This window comes from Pagrus major, chromosome 7 (assembly GCF_040436345.1).
Source record: "Pagrus major chromosome 7, Pma_NU_1.0".
Lineage (NCBI taxonomy): Eukaryota > Metazoa > Chordata > Actinopteri > Spariformes > Sparidae > Pagrus > Pagrus major.
In genome coordinates this window covers 13,140,614-13,161,162 of record NC_133221.1, presented here as the reverse complement: position 1 = coordinate 13,161,162, position 20,549 = coordinate 13,140,614, and the positions used below count along the sequence as shown (strand labels likewise).

Sequence of the window (20,549 nt, the reverse complement as noted above, 5' to 3'; positions counted from 1 at the left end):
CAGGAGAGAACAAAGTTCACCAAACAAAGTCTTGAATTTATCTCATCTTGCATTCCGTCATGGATAAAAAACAAAAAAACACTACTTTCTAAGGTGGAATGTGTCACTTCCTTTTTCACTCGTCTGCGCATTTAGTCACTCACTCTTATCTGGGTCTTTATATATCCATCCCTCTCCTTCTTCCTCATATCTTGCCACCTCCTTACCACCCTCCCCCCACCGCTGCTGTTGTCATGGGTAACTTAAGCTTATGTAAGCAGCGATGTGTAATGCTTTCCCGAGGGGCCATTCTGTGCACACCTCGAGAGACACATAGATGCAACGACATGAAGTTGCTGCATCATCTTTGGGTAAAAAGAGAACACATCAGGCGAGGACGACAGAGCTGCAACTAGTTATGAGTAAATCCTTGTGCTTTGAAACGTGTTTGTTGAGCTCCCTTAGGAAATTGATGTTCATTGATTATTTAAATGTTAATAAAGAATCAGTTTAATTAATTTTATTTAATTTCAGACCCATGAGTAGGGTAAATGTTACAAAAAAAGAATAGAAAAAGAATGATTATCTATTCTCAAAGTGGACAAATAAGCTCTTAAAATAGAGTTGCCACAACTCTTATACCTCACACAATTTTCATTTAGTACATGACAAGAATTTAGAATAAGTCAAGATTCTTGACCCCTCTTCTTCTAACTACAGCTGTTTTAATTGAGAATTTATTTGATCGGTTATCCAATATTTATAAATTCAGGAAGCCCTAAACCATCATGGGTCAAACACCATTTCCTCCGCTTTCCTGGGATAACCACCTAAATTCTATTTGTTTTCTCAAGAAGTTATTTATTATGTCAATATCATGGAATAACAAATGTTGTTTTCCCAAGATAATGTCATCATTTATCATGAGATAATGACTTCATAAGATTCATGAGAGTGGATTATTACGCACATACTGCTCTGTGTGGTGGGTTTTGGGAGTTTCAAAGCAAACTTTTAATGAACTTTTGCCATGTTAAACCTATTGATTTGACATGACGGTATTTACATTATGGCTTCAGTAAGGTATAGGTGTGACGGCAGTATTATTACGTAGCTCTTGTTTCCACATGGACTTTTTAGAGTGAGACACTTGTGAAGAGGAGCTGGCTGGATTGTTTGTTATGCAATGTATGCAAGTCTGTGACGGATATAATAACAGTGTAAGCAGCTAAAAATCCTTTAATTGTTAATTCTGCGTAGGGACAGAATGAAACTAAGTCTTGCATACAGTGATCAACTCGAGGCAGATGTGTTTCTGTCCAGTAGGCTACAACCTCTCGCTGGCTTACTACCCACATTTTGTTTGAATGGAAAGGGCTAATAAAGTATTAACATTAATAAATAGCACTAGAGTACAGCCTGGTGCATCCATCAATAATTGATACTCCTTGATCTGACATTTTTTTCAGCTTAAATCAGTTGCTACACTTGTCAAGATGCCGTGCATGCATGCTCACAGGGCACTCCTGATCTTATAAACAGTAGGCTACTTAAAAAAGTGATAACAGGCTATAAGTGATAACAGAGCACGACCTTTGCTTTCTCGCGAAAATGGGTTTGATTATCGCGCTATCTCGGGACAACAAAACTCTTTTTATTTGGATAACGAGATAAATAAATCAGTTATCACAAGAAAACGTAAACATTGTTTTTGGCAAAGAAACAAAAGAAGAAGAAAAAACAGAAAATCAACTAAATCATCATCATTAAGCATAACAATCAGAAAATGTTTGTTATTTTGCCTGATAAACTGTTTACACAATTCATTAACTATCAAAATTGTTATTAATCATTTCTCTGTGCATTTGGGATAATGAAGGCATTAATTGCGATTTAAGCTCCAATCAGCATTTAAATGTAATCAAAAATTTAGATTTTTCTTGGGTTTTGTTCCGATGACACAAGCCTTGTGTGTTCATTATATAATGTACATGCATTTGTTAGTTCACCAAAACAACCGTCCATTCATTCCACACCTGTTTAATTTGCATGGTGCATCTATGACCTGCACTTTTAACACTATACGTCTCTCTTCCTCGTTTGTCATGTGATACTCCCAATTAGTGAACAGGAAGCTGACATTCACAACAGTCAAGTTGTCAACACCGGGACATAGTCCTCAGTTCACCACAGGAAGGAAGATGAAGTGGTTAAGAGCAAAGATGGAGGATGGACGTATTAGTGTTGACGTACTCACACTGGACAAGGGGAGCCGTGTGCAGTCTATCCGACCAAAATAAATGGATAAAAATATATACATTTTATTGTGCAAATCTGTTTTCTGCTTGTTAACTTACAGAAACATGCCGACATAAACACAAGCAGTCACTGATGCTAATGAGGACAGTATTAGTCCAGTGCTAGTTATGGTCACAAGGCACTTGGTCATAAGTGGATCATGAGACTTTCTCCAAACCACACAGCTGCTCTGTACACAGGCGCACACACAGGCCCTTTCGCACCACACCCAGACTGTGTGTGTCAGACCACTACAATGACAGGAAAAACCATCAGGGACGCATTAACCAGAACCCTCGTCACGTGCACAGGATTTCAACAAAAAGTTCCCAAGAGCTCGGTCCTTCCATTGGTCTGGAGTACATAAACAGATTGGCTGGCTGACAGACAGGAGATAGAGAAAGTAAGAGTGCATACCGGCCCAAAAAAAAAGAAACCCTCAAAAGACAAGATTCTCAGAGCAGATGTCTCTTTGACAGGCTGAGTACTCTTCATTCATTGCAACATAAATGACGTCAGCACTTATCACAGTCTCTGGCATCCTGCCCACTTCCTGAGAGCATCTAAACCACTTGCGCTCCCCTCCCCCTTTTCTGTGCTTCCTCTTGGCCGGCAACATTTCATTAATTCATTCAAAAGTCATCTGTCTCCCAAATATTGTTCTTCTGTGCCTCTGTAACCGGGTCAAATGCCTGCACTGATGACCCATAAAATCTTCTTCGACCGATTTATTTTATCCTCTATTTTTAATGTATTAAATTCCTGTGCGTGATCTGAAATATTGGGTGACAGTAAGAGCACATTCTCTAAAGTCCCTGTATGTCAACAGAGAAAAAGACTGAACAAATCACCTGTGTGCACCAAACTTGAGAAATGTAGAAACTTCCCCAAACCAAACTCCTACACACTGTAAGCTGTTGTTCATCACTGCGCTGCTTTTTGTTGCACACATATGCATGACACATGGTGCTCACCACTGTTTCATATTTTATCAACACACAAGGGTGGGATTTCAGATATTAGCGTGATTGCATAATCTGAGGTCACACTCTTCAACTCGTCCACTGTCAGGTCAGGATGAGCCTGCAGGAGTCACAGTGATGGAAGTCTAGGGTAATAGTGAGGGTTCATTATGTCACAAAATAGTGACCAGAACCAAACTATATTGGCATATCAGTAAAAAATTGAGTAAGACGACAAAAAATGCTGCATTGTGAATAGGACTGCGACTAATGATTTTTTGTATTGTCCATTAATCAGCAGATTATTTTTACAATTAATCTTTTAAAAATGTTACAGCTTCCTAGAGCCCAAAGTGACTTCTACAAATGGCATTTTTTCCCCCAACCAAAGGCCCAAAACAAAGAAGAAAAGCAGATTAATTGATTATTAAATTCGTTGGCAACTAGTTAAAGCAGCAAATCCTTATAGTTAAGCTGGAACCAGCATATGATTGTTTTGCTTAAAAGAAATAAATTGATCATCAGTTAGTTGGCCATTACATTTCGTTCAATCAACTAATTGACAATTCACTAATTACGCAGCTCTAATGGCAAAAAGTAAAAAAAAATATATATAAATGATGATAAGAAAATCATCATTATTAAAAGGCTTAAAAAAAAACTGAGGTATTATTATTTGGTTGATGACAGAGCCCTTGTTCCATAATGTCTTTGATTGGAACAAAAATAAGATATTTTTGCTTATTTTCAGGTTCATAATTTTATTTTAGGTTATTACTAGAGTAGGTTTACATTTTTAATGCTCAAAAAACACATCAGTTTTCTAATACTGTCCAGTGCTGCAGCTCTGTATTCCCCCCTATCTGAAACGCTCTGTTTTAGCTCCTTTCTCTTCAAGCCGCCCCCCCCCCACCAAATACCCAGTCTGCTCTGACTGGTCAGCTCACACATGCCTGACCCAGCACCGCTAACAACAGAGTAGCTACAGAGTGCTAAATCAATTCTTATGTGCCAAACTAGCTGCTAAGCACAAATTATGCACTACTGATGAGGCGTTTCAGGAGCAGTGTTCTCTGTGGGAGAGAGGAGCTTCCGTTGGTTTGGACTTTCAAGATCTTTTACACAAAAGAACCCATATAAAACACTGAAGGAAAGGAAAAAAATGAAAAAGCATAACACGTCTCCTTTAAGTATGTACAATTCTAATAGTGACAATTCTATTTACACTGATTGTGAGAGACAAAAGACTCAGGTTAATTAAACCTGGCAGTCCGGACTTGTAATTTTAAACTCAGCATGGCAGATGCCAGGCGTTTTGGTGTGCCAACAGACATGACACAGCATCGTCTGTGCTGGAGGCTTACCGCATGTCTAAAATTACTAATACCATGACTGCAAATGAATAGTTAAACCTGGTGATGCTGTACGTTCCATGTAAATAGAGCATATGTGCAACTACCGAATAGTCTAAAGAGTCTAAAAATGTGGTTCAGCTTGACTATATAACAATGAATATCATGAAAGAGAAGTGCAAGTGAACAGGATGGGGTGGAAACATGGACGAATACTTTAAAAAAAAAAAAAAAGCCCTCCTTAGTGCTGCAGTTACTGTTACTGATTCATATAATCTAGCCGTCGGTCTGGATACTCTCTTTTGAAATAAAAAGGAAGAGGGCCTGACTACTGTTTTCACACCTCTTTACTATATTCAGTATGTAATGCTGGTGTCAAACTCAACCTCCTCACAGACACTTCCTTTTTCGCTAAGCCATTAGCTTTAAAGCTGTTTTGAACTGCCCTGGTTGATCAATGATGCTAATCGATTGATGAACCTCCAGACAGAAAAAAAAAAACGTCTGTTGTCTTTGCTGAGGAATGCAGAGGAGCACACTGAGGAGTGTTGACCTATGCGCCTAAATACCAAAGATAAACGGGAGATAAATGTCTCTCATCGTGACATGTTATGTCTCTCTGAAATAACATATCACACTCGGACACAGTACACACTAACACATGCCAGCAGGGACAGCATGGAGGCTAGTTTGAGGTCATTTTTGGTCTTGCACTGTTCACTGTGCCCCTCCATCTGCTCTGCTGTCCCAAGTGTGTTTCTGTGTATGTGTGTGTGTGTGTGCGTGAGTGAGCACATGTCTGCCCGTTTGTGTGCATGTGTGACCCTCCCCTGAGTCACTGTGTCTGCCGAGCCACTACATGGCAGAGAAACACAGGGACCAGACGCAATGAGGAGATTTACATAAATGACACAGTGGTGCCAGGACCCCTTGTTTTCATTCTGCTGCGAGCAAATACTGGAAAACGGATCTGATGAAGGGAAGACAGATAGATTGTGTGTACTGGAGCCGGACCGATACTTGAATGTTTGGGTCGATACCGATAATAGGGAGCAAAGATTCTAATATATCAACCAATTTACACATATTTTCTGAAATGATCCCTCAAATGTGGTTATCAAAAACAAAGATATGTAACAAGGCAGGATATTTTGCAGTTTACTGTCTAAAATGACCACAGACACAGTAAACATAAAGGTGTAATATGTAAGAATATGTAACAGCTGGCTGCCGCTAACTGTAGCTGCTGTTAGCTGTGCAGCTAGGGCTCCAGACTGGGAGTTCAGAGCACCAGAGGAGTTGTTGACAGGACCTTTTTTGGACTGGGTCAGGCCAGGGCTAGCTAGCTAAAATGCTCACTTCATTAGATATCTCTGCAACAAAATACACATGTCATTATCTCAAAACGTATTATGTTATTATTTCTTCATATTCTGTTGATAATTTTAATTATTTTTGGATGTTTTCAACTAAAATTCTTACATATTGCACCTCCAATTCTGAATTGAGAAACATCTTTGTCTGCTTATAATCTCTACTAAAAAGAAAACCATGAAAAATTTTGGATGTGTGGTAGCACAAGAGAAGAAACTTTATTTTCCTTGTACATGCTTACGCTTTCTCTTGTGTTTTTCTTGATTCTGCAGCTGCCTGTATACCTATCTAGTCAGATTAGAGAATGTATGAATGTGGAAATATACGAGGGTTCTCTTAATCTCTACCCATTAACGGCAATACAAATGCCAGTTTATCCTAGGTCATAAGTTTGGTCTGAATGGGGTACAAGTTCATACACAGTAAAGGGGAAATGGGCGCTATTCAAGTGGGGTAAGCAATATAAGGAAGGCAGCTTGAGTTGAGGAACAACGACAGATTTACTACAGTGAGAAGTTGCAGAAAGGCAGAGTTCCTGTATTTGGCAACAAGTTTAAAAGAAATGAGCTGATAGATATCAGTGTGATTTGAAAAAAACGGAACAACATTTAAACTTAGGTGCTAATTTGGGTGTTATCAGGGTGTCTTCTGCAACGAGAGCGCAGCGTCCACGGATGATGAGCGGATGATGAGGATCAAGGTTTTGGATTCTATCCAGCGTGTTGGGTGGTTTTCCAGTGGCTCTTGGATGTTGTACTAAGTATGCCTCCATGTGTTGATAACCCTCCCTAATATTCCCCTCCCTGTCCACCGCTGCTCTCCCTGCCCATTGGATTGCATTTTTCCTGTGAACTGTAACTGCAGGTTGAATCTGCCTTTAACTCAACTCCTGCCAAATGCAACTACACTGCAGGTCATTAAATCAACTCAAGATCCATTTCAGTCCTCCTACCTCCACGTGCCCTCTCCTGTCTTACCGCAACTCTTCAGTCTGTCTCTTGCCTAAGAACTCTTACGCTAACCCAGGTCATCTTTTCACAATCTCTGATTTCCAAAATGTGGTAATTACTGAATAAATACACCTTGTGCATGTGTAATCCTGTGGAATCCAGTTAACTCCCGTATACTGTCTGTCCCAATACCAGGACTTACAGTAAGTGAGACAGTTGTGCCGGTAAGCAGTAATTCATTCCAAAAGTACCCCCGCCGCTTCCCTCTGCCAGCCCACTTCCGTCTGCTTTTATATTTGGCGGCTGTCCAGAACATTCTTGTGTTATTGCAGTGGCTCGGTGTACAGGGTGTACCGAGGACAAAGAAAGACAGGTACACACATGCACACCAATACCTGAAATGACCCCCTAGTTCTCACACACACGCACGGACACAAAAACACCATACTGTCTCTGCCTATTTTCTCCTTTTCACTCCATTCTCCACATTCCCCTCCCAGCAGAAAGATGAGGTCTCTTCACAGCTGGAGGTTACTCCTGTTGACTGAACAAATGGGCCAGAGCAGGCAGCTAGAATACCACGCTGCCACAGTAGCGACATACACTTGAGCAAGATGGGGGGAAAAAAAGCCACACATGCCCTTCCCTATGGATTTCCACATTTAATTCTCTGCAACTAACTATTTGGCTTCTGTTATTCCACTAATGCATTGTGGTTTGTGTACACGCCCAAAATCACTGGTAACCACTAGGTAAACAGGCTAATCACACCAACGCTAAATTAAATTGTTATTCTGCTTAACTTAGAAAAAGATAAGAGCATGGTAATTAGTAGAGAGGAAAGCGTTAATGTGCCATTACTGCATTTATAAAATGTATCTTGATGTACTCATTGGAAAACATTAAGACATTGTGCAGGCTTGGTAGCTGCAGTTAATATTTCATGAGAAAGGCCGGGTTTGTTACTTTAATGCACTGAGGGTTATGTAAACAACTCAAAGCGGTGCTAAATTGATTAATGAATTTCAGATTTCAGCTACAAACCAATTAATTTCTGCCAACAAGAATCCAGGTCATGACATCGATTCTGTTGATACTACATCGCAAAAACATGTTTTACAGGAGAAATTAAGCGAGCTGTGCAGACAAGAAAGGAGGTGAAGGTAGTCAGATTTCAAACATGGACCAGTTGATGCAGTTGAGGAACAGTGTAGAAGAGTTTACTCTAAGCAGGCAGAGAGAAGGCTTTTTACAAAATTTTGCAAGGACAACTCTACCTGAAGATCCAGTAAATGGTGTCCGCACTGGCCACCTATTCATTTTACTGCTAATCTTTGTGGCCACACCAAAGCATAACAAAGGCAGCTGGTAATTAGCATTCAGTGAATTTGTGCCATTATCACACAGGGCATGTAAATCAGCTCTGGCCACCGCTGTGCTTTGTTAATCAACTAAGCTGCCCTCCTGAGGTTTTATTAGAGGAGCCTCCTAATGAAGCTCCTGCGTAGGTTCTCTGCTGATTGTTTGCATTTGCTGCCAAGGCCAACCTGAGGTGTTGATCTGGATACCTGGAAATGAGGCAGGCGGATGTAAGAAAAAGCAGAAACATAATCTTTATATGTATAGCACCTTTCAAAATATATTTTCAAAGTGCTTTACAATAGCAAAAAAAAAAACAGAATCCAATAATTAAATAAATTACAATAAATAAAAGCACTGACATAAAAGGAAGAATAATAAAAAGGGGACACGATAAGACACAACACAATAAAAGAATTCATCCAATCATGGTTGTGTTCAGACTAATAATTCGCCCGGGTCCAGAGCTCTGAATCCTCCCACTCCAATGAGTTCACTGATGGAAACTGAGTGTACAGTCTGATATCAAACTGACAACAGCAGTGCAACAAATGATGCAACCTCCTTGATATTTTAATATGACCACATAATGGGCGTAGTAGGAATTCCCAGAGAGGGTCAGCTAAAAGACACTGCACAAAAAAAAGATCCTGTCTAAACTTTCGCTGTACAAAGTGCAACTTCACCTGGCAACACACCAACTTGGCCAGTCTATTAAGTGCAAGCTCACAGTGTAGGTGTGGCTTGTAGAGTATGGTTTATATGTGTTTCATAACTTACAAGCATCAAGACATAGGCTTGCTGTGCCTCCTGCCTCAGAGGACTGTAAACTACTGTGCAATTTCTTGACTTCTGGGAAGCCTTCAACCATGACTTGAAGCAACAAAATGGAACTTCCGGGAGAAAGATATTTGATTGTCGAGTCTCATTCCCAGATTGTCAAACACTGATGCTTTGGATTGGCAGCTAGGGACGCCAACCCAAAGAGCCAGTATTTGAGAGGTTGGATTGAACTGAGGACTCAATAGTCGACTATCTTTCTCCAGGAAGATGCATTTTGTTTCCTTGATGGTTTGTATTTCATCATCATGCCAGCGCCTGTAGCAACACATTTTAGTCTGAACACCACCTAAAGATTTCGAATATATCTATTGGTAAAGAGATAATATTCAATTACTGGTGAGAAAAAAAGTAATCGTCATTATAAATATCTAGCAAGACGATCTGTCATGAAGATTCAAATTATAACTACTTTACAATTTGTTTTATGTGACTCAGAGGAATTTTCTAAGAACCATAATTTTCAGGTACTCAATAAATTGTTCCTAGGTTTCCAGAAATGTTTATAGCAATCATGTTCCAGAGCCAAACAGCTGGAAAGGCTCAATAACCACTGTCCAACAGGCTAATACCTGTCTAACATATATTTCAGTCTTTGCCCACCGGGTTCAAATACACAGTTTAACCTTCTTTTTTTTTTTTTTAAAGTTTGTGTTAAAGCAATACTGACATGCACATATGTTTATTGAAAATCTTGGCCGATACAGTTCCCTTCCTGATGCAATTCTGATGTAAACGATGGGGGACAAACTCCACAGTCAAGCAGGTGTTTTATAAAGTTCCAGTCTTTTTAGTAGGAAATTCTCCCTTTGTGTTACCATACCTCCTCCTTCCTCCTTGATTTTTAATATTGTGTGAGGCGCTGGGAAGCAGTGATATTTCAATTACTGTAGCAAAGTGATTAATTTAGCAGGGATTAGAAGGATAATCTATTTTATTTCCCACCCCTTGGGAATACAATACCTGGCTGTGGGCACTACACATGGGTCTGCTGTTGTGCTACTAAGACACTTTATATAGAGTATTTAAAAAGTGGTTCAAATATATTGTGTATTTTAATGTAAATCATTAAAAACATATCAAGTATGGGGAAAAAAACAGGTGTCTGTGCTTTCATTAAAACACTTATTATGGGAAAACAGGTGTAGTCATCCCAAACCTGATCCCTACCATCAGCAGCGCTCCACTCGTCATCAAATTGCATCAACATTTGTGTTTGGATTATACCCTCTCACCCTTATCACAAGTCACAGTTTGACTGCCCTCAAATGCATGACCAAAGTAACCACGGTAACAGTCTCAATAACAAAAGGAGGCCCAGACCAGGTCAACAAAGGCTGGGATTCTCCTCAGGATGATTGGGTTACATAAATGATTGGTGCCTCAACACAAGATCTTCAGTCTGCCTCTAAAAGGACTCACGACTCTCCATCTAAACATAGGTACACCCCCACCCTCCACCTATACTGCACCCAGCTCCACCATCTGTCTATGGTCAAGTATCCAGACTACAGGGGTTGAACATGAGTCATCTTACAGACAACAGTATAATACAGTGGACTAGAGTTACTTTGTGTGTATAGGGATGACCTCTGGTTGCTATGTTGTTCTACTGGCAGGCCAACATACGTCACTTGCAGTTATCTATACCAGGAAAAGGAATTTAGCTTGAGGAAAGTTGGGGTTATAAGTTCAATTCAAGCACAAGTTTGATGAAACAAATAGATTTTTTCTGTTATACTTTATTATCATATATTGCTAAATGTTTCCTTGGAAAATGCAATAAGGAATGGCTTCTTTTCTGTGCTTATGATTAATTAAACTGAGAAGCGTTAGAGTAGTATGCCTGGATTATACCTCATTTTTAGATATAACATTTAGAAGATTTAAAGAGCATTTTCCATGGTTAATATAACAACAAAAGGACAATATTTCGAAACACCTTCAATGACGTGAATACCTCTATGACCAGTTGCACCTAAATTACTGTGTACATAAGTTCTTGAATTTTCCATACAAGTGTGGCAATGTCATTGAACAGGACAGTATGTACTGTATGTACATAGAACAACAAAGCTGGAGGAAACCTGTTAAACAGACCCTGCCCTCTTTAGAATAAAGGAAAGCTTATTCTCACACAAGATTATAGTTTCTCTTCGACTTGGTTCAACTATTTGTGAATGTGATTACTGTCCTATAAACCAAAGAGGCAATACTTTGCAACACGCAGCAAATCCATTGATTTTGAAGAGGAGACTCATCATGTTTGCTGGTTTACACCCAAATAAATATTACAATCTGTTTGGAACTTATCTACGGTTCATCTGTGAATAGCATGTTATCACAGTCTTGATCAGACAAGTCTCTTTTTCCTGCTATTGGCTATGATACAATTATCAATATCGACTAATAGAAAAGTGCTTGTTCAACCAAAACAAAACCTAAAACACAAATACAGTAGAATTCAATTTTGTATATACAGTAAGCAAATATACACAATATGACAACCATCAATTTTCATACCACGCTATTCACTTTATTCCTGGCCTGCCTTATACCTTGTGCAAATTATGTCACTTAACCAGAACCAGCATGTTCCAACACTCTTCCAACAACTCTTTCTTCGAGTGATTGGTACGGAATATCATTCATATAGAATGTTATTCACTCATGAAGATCAAGGTTAGCAACTTCATCGAGTGAATACTAACATTTTTATTATTATTTAGCCCACCTACCTAATGCTTTTAAAGCCATGAAAGTGTCGGCTGTGCATCAGTTAAATTATACTTTTTTGCTTATGCCATTTCCACCAGGCAACGGTAATATCTGCCATAATAGTTGCCCCAGTAGCGTCCCTGCAACCCTTGCCAGCAGAATTCCGGATAAACGATATTTGTGCCAAGACTTCCTTTTTAATTGTGTCATTCACTGTTTACAGTCGGATCAGCAACTTGAGACAAGAGAATGGACTTGAGACAACATTTCCACTTATCTCTCTTAAGAGGTAACAACATTTTGAAAAAGCTAATATAAAGTTAAATATTTGTCCATCAATAGGCGTTGGGTGACGGGACTGCATTTTAGCCAACAAATGGGAACCAGAATGCTTCCAATTCCAAAATATTGTCCCGTGCCTGCAGATTCTGCATTCTGCATGCAGATGTCTGTTTATAGAGGTTAAAACTGAATTGTCATGAACTTTGTAAGCTCTCCAAGTGTACAGATAAAAGCAAGGACTATAGCGTTTCTCATCACCTACAATCAGTCACAGCTAAAAAGACCGAGACTGTACAGTTTCACAGTCAAAATAGTTATGTAATCTTTGTCCTTTCCAGGGTGGTGCCTTCACGTATCGTAGTAAACCATATTTGGAGTGTGCAGTGGTTGTGTGTGTGTGTGCGCGTGTGTGATAGCGGGTAGGGTGTCACACGGTCAATGAAAGGCTTTAAGAGGATTGCTCATGCCTCTGACTGACTCACAAGGTGCAATGAACTCCCACTCTATTGATGTTTAACTAAATTCCTTTGTTAATAGAGTATTTAGAGTCACATGTCCTTTGGACTGTACAGGGACGTAACAGACTACCACTAGAGGCAGCTTTACAAGTGCAAAAGGTCTAGGAAGACGCAGAAAACACAATTCTGCCATGTTTATCTAAGTTATGGGGCAAGTGTTGTTTTGACCCGTCACTGGTAGAGTACAAGAAAAACTTGGCATTATCTAAAGGCATTTATACTGATTGTAATGACTTTTACTGAAGGGTCCCTTTGAAAGTGCACAGTTGTCCCAGACAAAGAGAGAGTCCATGGCTCTGTCCCAAATGACTGTAATGACTGTATCCTTGGGGATTAGTTGTCACCCCAATCATCATGGGAATAAGAATGGCATGTTTCTGTGGTTGCCGTGACAATAAAAAGGAGTCAGTCCTGGTTGGGAACAAGCCCTCAGGGAACCATGGCAACTGCAGGGAAAATGTCAAACGCCAGACCTTAAGTGCTCCAGCCGGAGGTATTTGATTGAACTGCTGTGCTACCAGCAATCCGTGCTTTCCTTTCATTCTGATTTTATAGCTTTCTGTTTATGTTAAAGTTTTTAATAGCTGAAGAACTTTACAGAGTTAAATAGAGAAAGTGCATAATTTATCACTATCAACTTGTTTATTCACAATGGAATCTATCTGAGGCAGCTTGGCACCAAGTTAATATTTCACCCCGGCTATCCCTAGCCTCTGGAAATTAGTCTTAAGAGGCTGGCTGGGCTGAGATAAATGGATGGATCAATTAGGCAGCAGAAGGAGGTTGCGAGGTGGGGTGGGGGTAGCATTACAGTGAGTCTTGAGGTCGAGAGATGGATGGCTTTGAGAGTGCCCGAGAAGCTGTACTGCATTAATACAAGTGAGGCATCAGCACAGGAGCAGCATGACTGCGAAGCACACATGGCCACAGACACACGCCTGTACATTCCACATACACATCCAAAGTAGTACACACTCACACAGCACTGCTTTGCACAAAGACACACACACTTTTTACCACAGCCAGTGGGTTTGTGTCTGAATCTGGCCATTTCTGAGCACTATGGTTACCACCAACAATGCTATAAATTTTAATGCCTATAAACTTGTGAAGAAGACCAACTTCACAAGACTTTGGAGAGGCAGTTAAACTACAGCAAATGGTGATTTGGTGTTTAAGTCCTACTAGTCGTCTAAATAATATAGATCAAGGAAAGTGCAGATTTAGCTAATCCTTGTAGCATGATGAACAAATGTGCTATGTGCAGGAAGTTAAACTCCATGTCCTCCATCTCACTAAAGTTAATGGTTTACTCCCATAACCCAACCGGGTAATCAGCTATCATCTAAACAATGCTGTCACAAACACATTGCAATCTAGCTAAAATTTAGCTTCATGTAAACTTTTTCATTTCCTTCTAATGCAAAGCACCAAACTGCATGGCACCAAGATAATCTATCTGATCTTCACAAGTGCCAGTTTTTACCCAAATCAGAATTCAAATGTTCCTGGGGAAAGGAAGTCACGCACTGTCAAGTTGGAAAGTCTACTCTGCAGGAAGTGGCTGTACAAACAAGCGGACATACATGTACGTGAATGGACAATCGTGTTTGTGCACGCTGGCAAACACACACACACACACATGCACGCACACACGCACACAGCCAGGTGGGTGTGACCAGAGGAAATGTAAAAACTGCTCTGGGAAAACAGCTTTCACCAAACACTGTGGAGAGACCAGTAGCAGAACGAGGGGGGGTGGGGGGGGGGGGGGGGGGGGGGGGAGTATAGTGCCATTAGTACGGAGAGTGCACAGAGTGATAGTACAGAAGTGGCCTATGATATCTCAGCCATGAAAGTGATGACAGTGCACAAGGCGAGCACAAATCAAATACATGGTCCTTCTGCTAGTCTCACAAATAAATCCCTGAAGTTAAGGGAGTAAGAATGACAGCATTCATTCAATAACATTAAATTTGCATATATATAATATATATATTCTTATAGGATACCTTATGATATAATGATATAATGATATTTTGACTATGACAATGACCGTATATATTGGTTATGTATTGTAAGAATATCAACTACAACACCAATAACCCTCTGGTGCCAAGAAAACGTACTCTTTCACCCAAAAATCAGCAGCCATATACTGCATTAAGAAGAGTTTTGTGGACCGCTGTGAGGAACGAGTGTGTACCAAAATACACAATCAGACCCACGCACACACGACACCATGAACGGACATGACGTCAGTTAAATGTCAACTAGCCGTAAACTGTCAAATGGCTGAAGTGTCAGGAAGCAAAACCGGGTCAAAACTAAAATGTCTTTAGGAAAGGAAGGATAAACCTCTGCCTCATTTCCTCAAGCAAACGCATCGCTTTGCTGGGGCCAGGGTTGATAGAGCATAGCAAGAAATTGTATCAGAACAAACTGTGATATGAATTACTTTTCCCACAACACTTGAGCTGACTAGTACAAAGCATATTTCAGCATTTTAAGCAAAACACATTTAGTCTGGATGTAGTAGATAATTGTAGTTATAGCAAGCTGTTAAAGCTGAGAGGGATGGCTTATGCATCACTTTGGTAACCCATCATATTCATTGTTCAAGTTTCTATTTTGTTATGTTGGTTTTAACAACACACACACACACACAACACATTTTACTGACAGAAGACACACTGAGCTGATCTATATTTATGATGGTAGGCATATTCTCATAAGCCTGAAAATAAGGGCCTGAGAAGATTGCACTGGGCAGCAGAGTGTATGTTTATGATTGGTAATTCTCAGTATATTACATGCTGATAAAGCAGACCTACTTGAAGGCATGACACCTGCAGACCTGCAATTATTTCCTGGCCGTAAGTGCAGGAAGTGTGTTTATCTGCTTTGGCTATCATTTGCTTAGGAGATGTATTTACAGGCAGGCTCGTGCCATAAGAGCAGTTCTTGGGAAAGTATGACAGCTAGATGAGGCATGTGTTTGTGTCATCAACTGAAGAGGTTGCTTCAAAGCTGAATGCATTATCACTTAGCGTGTAAGAAGAGTGTAGCCTCAAGAGCTGTGGGCAAATGTTGTAACTTGTCGAGTCAAGGTGGTAACTCTGTCTAAGCCTTTTCCTTACTTCACCTTTACATTGCACAATTACTCTAACACTCCTTTAAAACCCTGTTATTCTCTTCATTCCTCCAACTATGTGTCTGTGTTGCTTCACACTGTGAAGCAACCTGAAAGACAGAGATAGAGGAGTACAGGCTGTCAGCGGGCCACACCTAGAGATAAATCTGGTACGCGATAAAATATATCCAGTAATACAGCCAGATATGCACGAGCCTGCACTCACAAACACACAGTCGTTCAGATGGGAGCATGAGCCAGGTCTCCGAAGACAAAGGGAAGCACCTGTCTTCCTTGCTCTCCCAGGATGTGGAGGTGTGCGAGTGTGTGCATCTGTGTTCGAAACCTATAAATAGAGCCTGTGTCTTCCCCTAGCTTTTGCTCCAGTGGGATCCTCTCATGTTTTAATTAAATAAACTGCTGCAATCAGGCCCAGCTGTGCCCTGCATTCCCAGCCCGCATCAGTCAGCAGCCATGCTCGGGGGCAACACCAAGGCTGGGGTGTCAGTGCACATGAGTACATGGAGACAGAGAAAACGAGAGAGAGACCAAGGAAGACGGGATGGGAGAGAGAGAGAAATGGACTAAGCTGTGAAATTGGGGCATTCAGCACTGAAGCCACCTGGGTATCATAGGAAGCCCTGCTCAGGTGTTCTGGATGGGTTCCCCGATGTGCAAACCAGCAGAAGGAAAGCAGCTCGGCTCATCTCTTTCATCCTCTCCATGTCCCCTCCTCCTCCGCCTCTTGCCAATTTCAATCCATCTTTTCCTTCTTTTTCCTCTGAATTATTCTGCTAATTCTTTGTGGAGTCCCCTCCTATATGATCCCTTTACGCGATCTGTTCACCCTTAAAGTGTGGCTGCAATTATACAATGATACAGTGAACACAATTGTGGCTAGGACTCCCCTTCAAATGCTACAGGGGACGCCAGATGGGAGGATTCTGTTGTTCACTCAATACACTCGCATTGTATGCTTAAAGATAATCATGGCAAAAGGAAAAACTAGAGTGATGAGTCATACAAACTCCTTATGGTGGAATGTAGTAGTAGGGAAATGATGTGAACTGGCATCTCTGAAGCCCACTCTGACAACCAGATCTGTCTTCACCTGCTCTTACAGGCATAGGGCAGATTTTTAGACATGCAGTTGGGTAGTTAAAGTTACTGACTGGAAGTAATATTGATGTATGGGAAATAGCTCAGGCTACAGCGTGGAAGATGTCCCGGCGAGGCTCCAGTTTGTCAGATCAAAATAAACAGTAGCTGACAAATAGAGTCACACCAACGCATCCACAGCAGAACACAGCATCTGATTTATCCCTCAAACTTCTCTGCATCATCAAAGTATTTCCTCTGTTAAATAGATCTGTGATACCGACAGGTGTGAGAGGAGACTCTACACTAAAGATGATGTATTCTGTTGGGGACAGTTAAATCAAATGCTAATGCTGTGTTGTGGTTTAAAATCTGTTTGCCTACTGGCTGCATTTGCTGCTGTTTATTTCCGTCTGACAAGCTGCATCTCTGACCACAAGATCTAAAAAAACCTCAGCTAATGACCATGCATCGATATCACTACCATTGAGTAAATCATACGTCCCTGTGTCAAAAAAACATTTGGAGCTATTCCTTTAAAGATCTCCCCAACCCCCACCTGATTTGCCTGCTGCTACAGCTCCACCGGGCACCCAGAGTGTAAAAGACTAAACTGCAGCTTTTAGTAACAGCAGCAGAAGCTGCCTAGCTGCTGGTTACCATCTATAATTAATGGACTGGTGCTGCTGGTCCTTGTTCTGTTTCAGAACGAACCCCCAGTAAACCACTTGGCCATTACAGACCTACAACAGTCAAAGCCCCGGGAGGATGGATATGGCCAAGCACAGCTCTCAGTCAGTTACCAAACAACATCAATACTTGAGTTGGGAAAATAGTGAACAAGTGAATGATGGATTATTTTTATCCTGCTGGTTGCTCAATGATTTAGTTGTTTATTAGTTTCACATTTAGCAGAATCATTGCTCTCTGTTATTGGGATTTACACCGGCTATTCCTGTCAGTAATGTGTCCTCCATATGAGAATTGATTCAATTATTGATTAAGTTGTCCACAGCAGGTAAAAAGCGTGAATGGATCAATACCCATTTTGATGAGTAAGAAGGACCAGCTTTCTCTTTGATGCGTTAGAAAGGCTGCACTTGTATGACATGAAGGCTTATTCACTCATTCCACTCCGGCGAAGACAGGCTCTTATTTTTGGCAGTGAAAAGCCCTTAGCTATGACTGTATATCATAAAATCTAAAATGTTTTTGGATTTTCTTTTACCGTAAACCGCAGCATTGGTCTGTTGTTGTATTTTGGCTCGAAAATGGTGATTCAGGCCTCTGGGGGCTGGATTGTTTTTAAATGGAACAGATACTGTATTACAATGTTTCCAGGAAGCCCAACATCACCACTCACACCCGTTCAGCAAAGCACGACAGGATATCCAGCCAATGGTGGCCGAGGCAGTAAATAGGGAAAATTCCAAGTAGTTCTAACTACACCTTGTGATTTCTCAAATAGTAACCTTGCTGAAAATTTAAGAAGGAAGGCCACCATTTCAATACTGCTCGTTTGCACACTCAGTGGAAAGTTAAAACAGATCTGATTGGCACAGAGTCAAGTGGGAGAAGCTGTACGAGTTACGCACCAAGATAAACTCTTAGCTGCAATAAAGTGACTGATCTTTGGAAACTCCATGGGTGATCATCATGACCAAAATAGCAAGCATGCTTTGCTGTGTTTCCAGACTGATAAGATACGTGCACCGTCGCCCAAGCTGCAAGGCCTTTCAAGAAAGGATGGATGAGACCACAGACAGTGAGGAAGAGAAGCAAAGAGTGACAGGAAGAAAAAGAGAGAGAGAAAAGGGAGGGGATGATGAGACACATAAATTAATTAATGATAGGAAGGATTCAGGACATGTGATATCACACAACTGCATGTGACTTACTGGCAGCTAATGATGTCAGGAACTGGCAGTGATCTCAGGTAAACTTCACAAATGTCATTTACGCCTTTGAATCCATGACTCACAAGCTGACCTTTGTCCCACCAAAGATTTAAAAGCCAGACAGGGTGAGAATCACTAGCTGCACATGGGCCATCCTTCCCTATTCTATGGATGCCACTAATGAAGCCAAAATCAATGCCAAAATATCATATTTGGCCCATGGCGCCAGCCACTGTAAGCATCATAATCATAGCTGTTAGGCCTACTAACACCAGCATGATTACAGTAGCCATGATGCTCATCAGCAGCACTGTTATTATCATGGCCAGGTACATGGATATTAAAGGATTGAGTTCCTGCATCCAGCTGAGTCTCATCATCGATTGGGAGTGATCAAGGCTCAGCGGAGGCGCATGGCCCCTTCGCCAGTCTACACTCCCAAAGACAAGCCGAGCTGTCACACATGACCTAACAGTCCATACGAACAACCTCATCTCATTTAAATATGTGACTATTTTCAATAATATCATCGGCTCGGTTTCACTTACCGATTCCGGGGGCGGAGTAGATGAAATACAATGCGGAGGTGGACAGTGAAAAGAGGAATATAAGCCCAAGGAATGACCTTCTCCGGAACCGCAAATGTGTCGGCATCATACAGGCAGCAAAAGCACACACAGGCACGTTTACGTATGTACAACGACGATAGACCAGGTCCCAATGAGTCCAGATGCCAGCGCTGGCGGTCCGCGGACAGGCTGGGGTTCAGTGAGCCGAGTAGGTTGGCCGGGTCTGCGGCAGCGGCGAGGAGCTAGGCGACGAGGAAGTCAGCGTATTTCCGCGGCAGGTCGGGCACAGGAGCGGTCCTCCAGTATTCAATCAAGACATTCAAATCTCCATTCCTGAGAGGACGGTTTCGGCTTTAGCTGAGAGTGTGTCCGAGGTCGAAACGGCCGACAACGATAGCGCAGTTTAACCTGGCCTGCTTTTTTCCCCCCCTTTTTTTCAGCGAGAGACCATCATTTGGCTCACACGCTACGTCGCTGATGGTGTTTGGCCGCTCCTGCGCTTCGCCTGCCTGCCTACTAGCCCTATGAATGGGGCAGCCCCTCCGCAAAATGAGCAATACCTACAGTGGGCGTTAACAGCACCCAACAAACAAGAGCGCGCTCACAACGTTCAGCAACGTAACCTGGCGACCGACAGACCGGCAGCGACGCAGCCGCCTCAACCGTCCGGCGACGTCTTCACACCGTTATGGCATATGGCATTATCATAAGCTAGCTATTTAACGTTAGCTCAGCAGGACTCGCATTACAGCGGGTTTCATTTATGACCAGTCAAGGCACCACCTCCCGTATCTGCACTTTTACTCTGCAGCAGATTGTAGCCTGCACATTGGACCTGTTTTTCCTTAATTAGCTTAATATCTAACTAATAAGAGCCGGAATCCAATCACCAATGGGCTTTATTCTACAACAAATTGAAAACAGTTAGGCCTACGAGAGAAAAAGGAATAAACACATATCTTTCATTTTTATTGGCTTTACACGGGATTTATTGCAGGGATGCTGTATTTGACTGTATTCATTTTATTGTTTGTTTTTACACATCACCTACCTATAAATGCTGCAAGCTAGGCTACTATACACAGCCACACACTTATTGTTTATAAAGTAATCTAGTACTTTACATTTAGCAGACACTTTTGTCCAAAGCAACTTACGGTAATTCATACACTGATGGCAGTGGCTGCCATGCAAGGTGCCAACCAGCACATCAGGAGCA

The 20,549-nt window shown here is 41.3% G+C and overlaps 1 protein-coding gene across 1 annotated transcript in view; it reads right to left on the bottom strand.

Annotated features, from left to right (window-relative positions):
- The window catches only part of b4galt5 (UDP-Gal:betaGlcNAc beta 1,4- galactosyltransferase, polypeptide 5), a 33,126-nt gene extending 13,251 nt beyond the window's left edge, over positions 1 to 19,875 (bottom strand). Inside the window, exon 1 of the mRNA XM_073470694.1 lies at positions 19,310 to 19,875. Coding sequence (XP_073326795.1) covers positions 19,310 to 19,418 — 109 coding nt within the window. The 5' untranslated portion in view covers positions 19,419 to 19,875. The remainder of the gene's footprint in view (positions 1 to 19,309) is intronic.
- Positions 19,876 to 20,549: the final 674 nt, after the last annotated feature.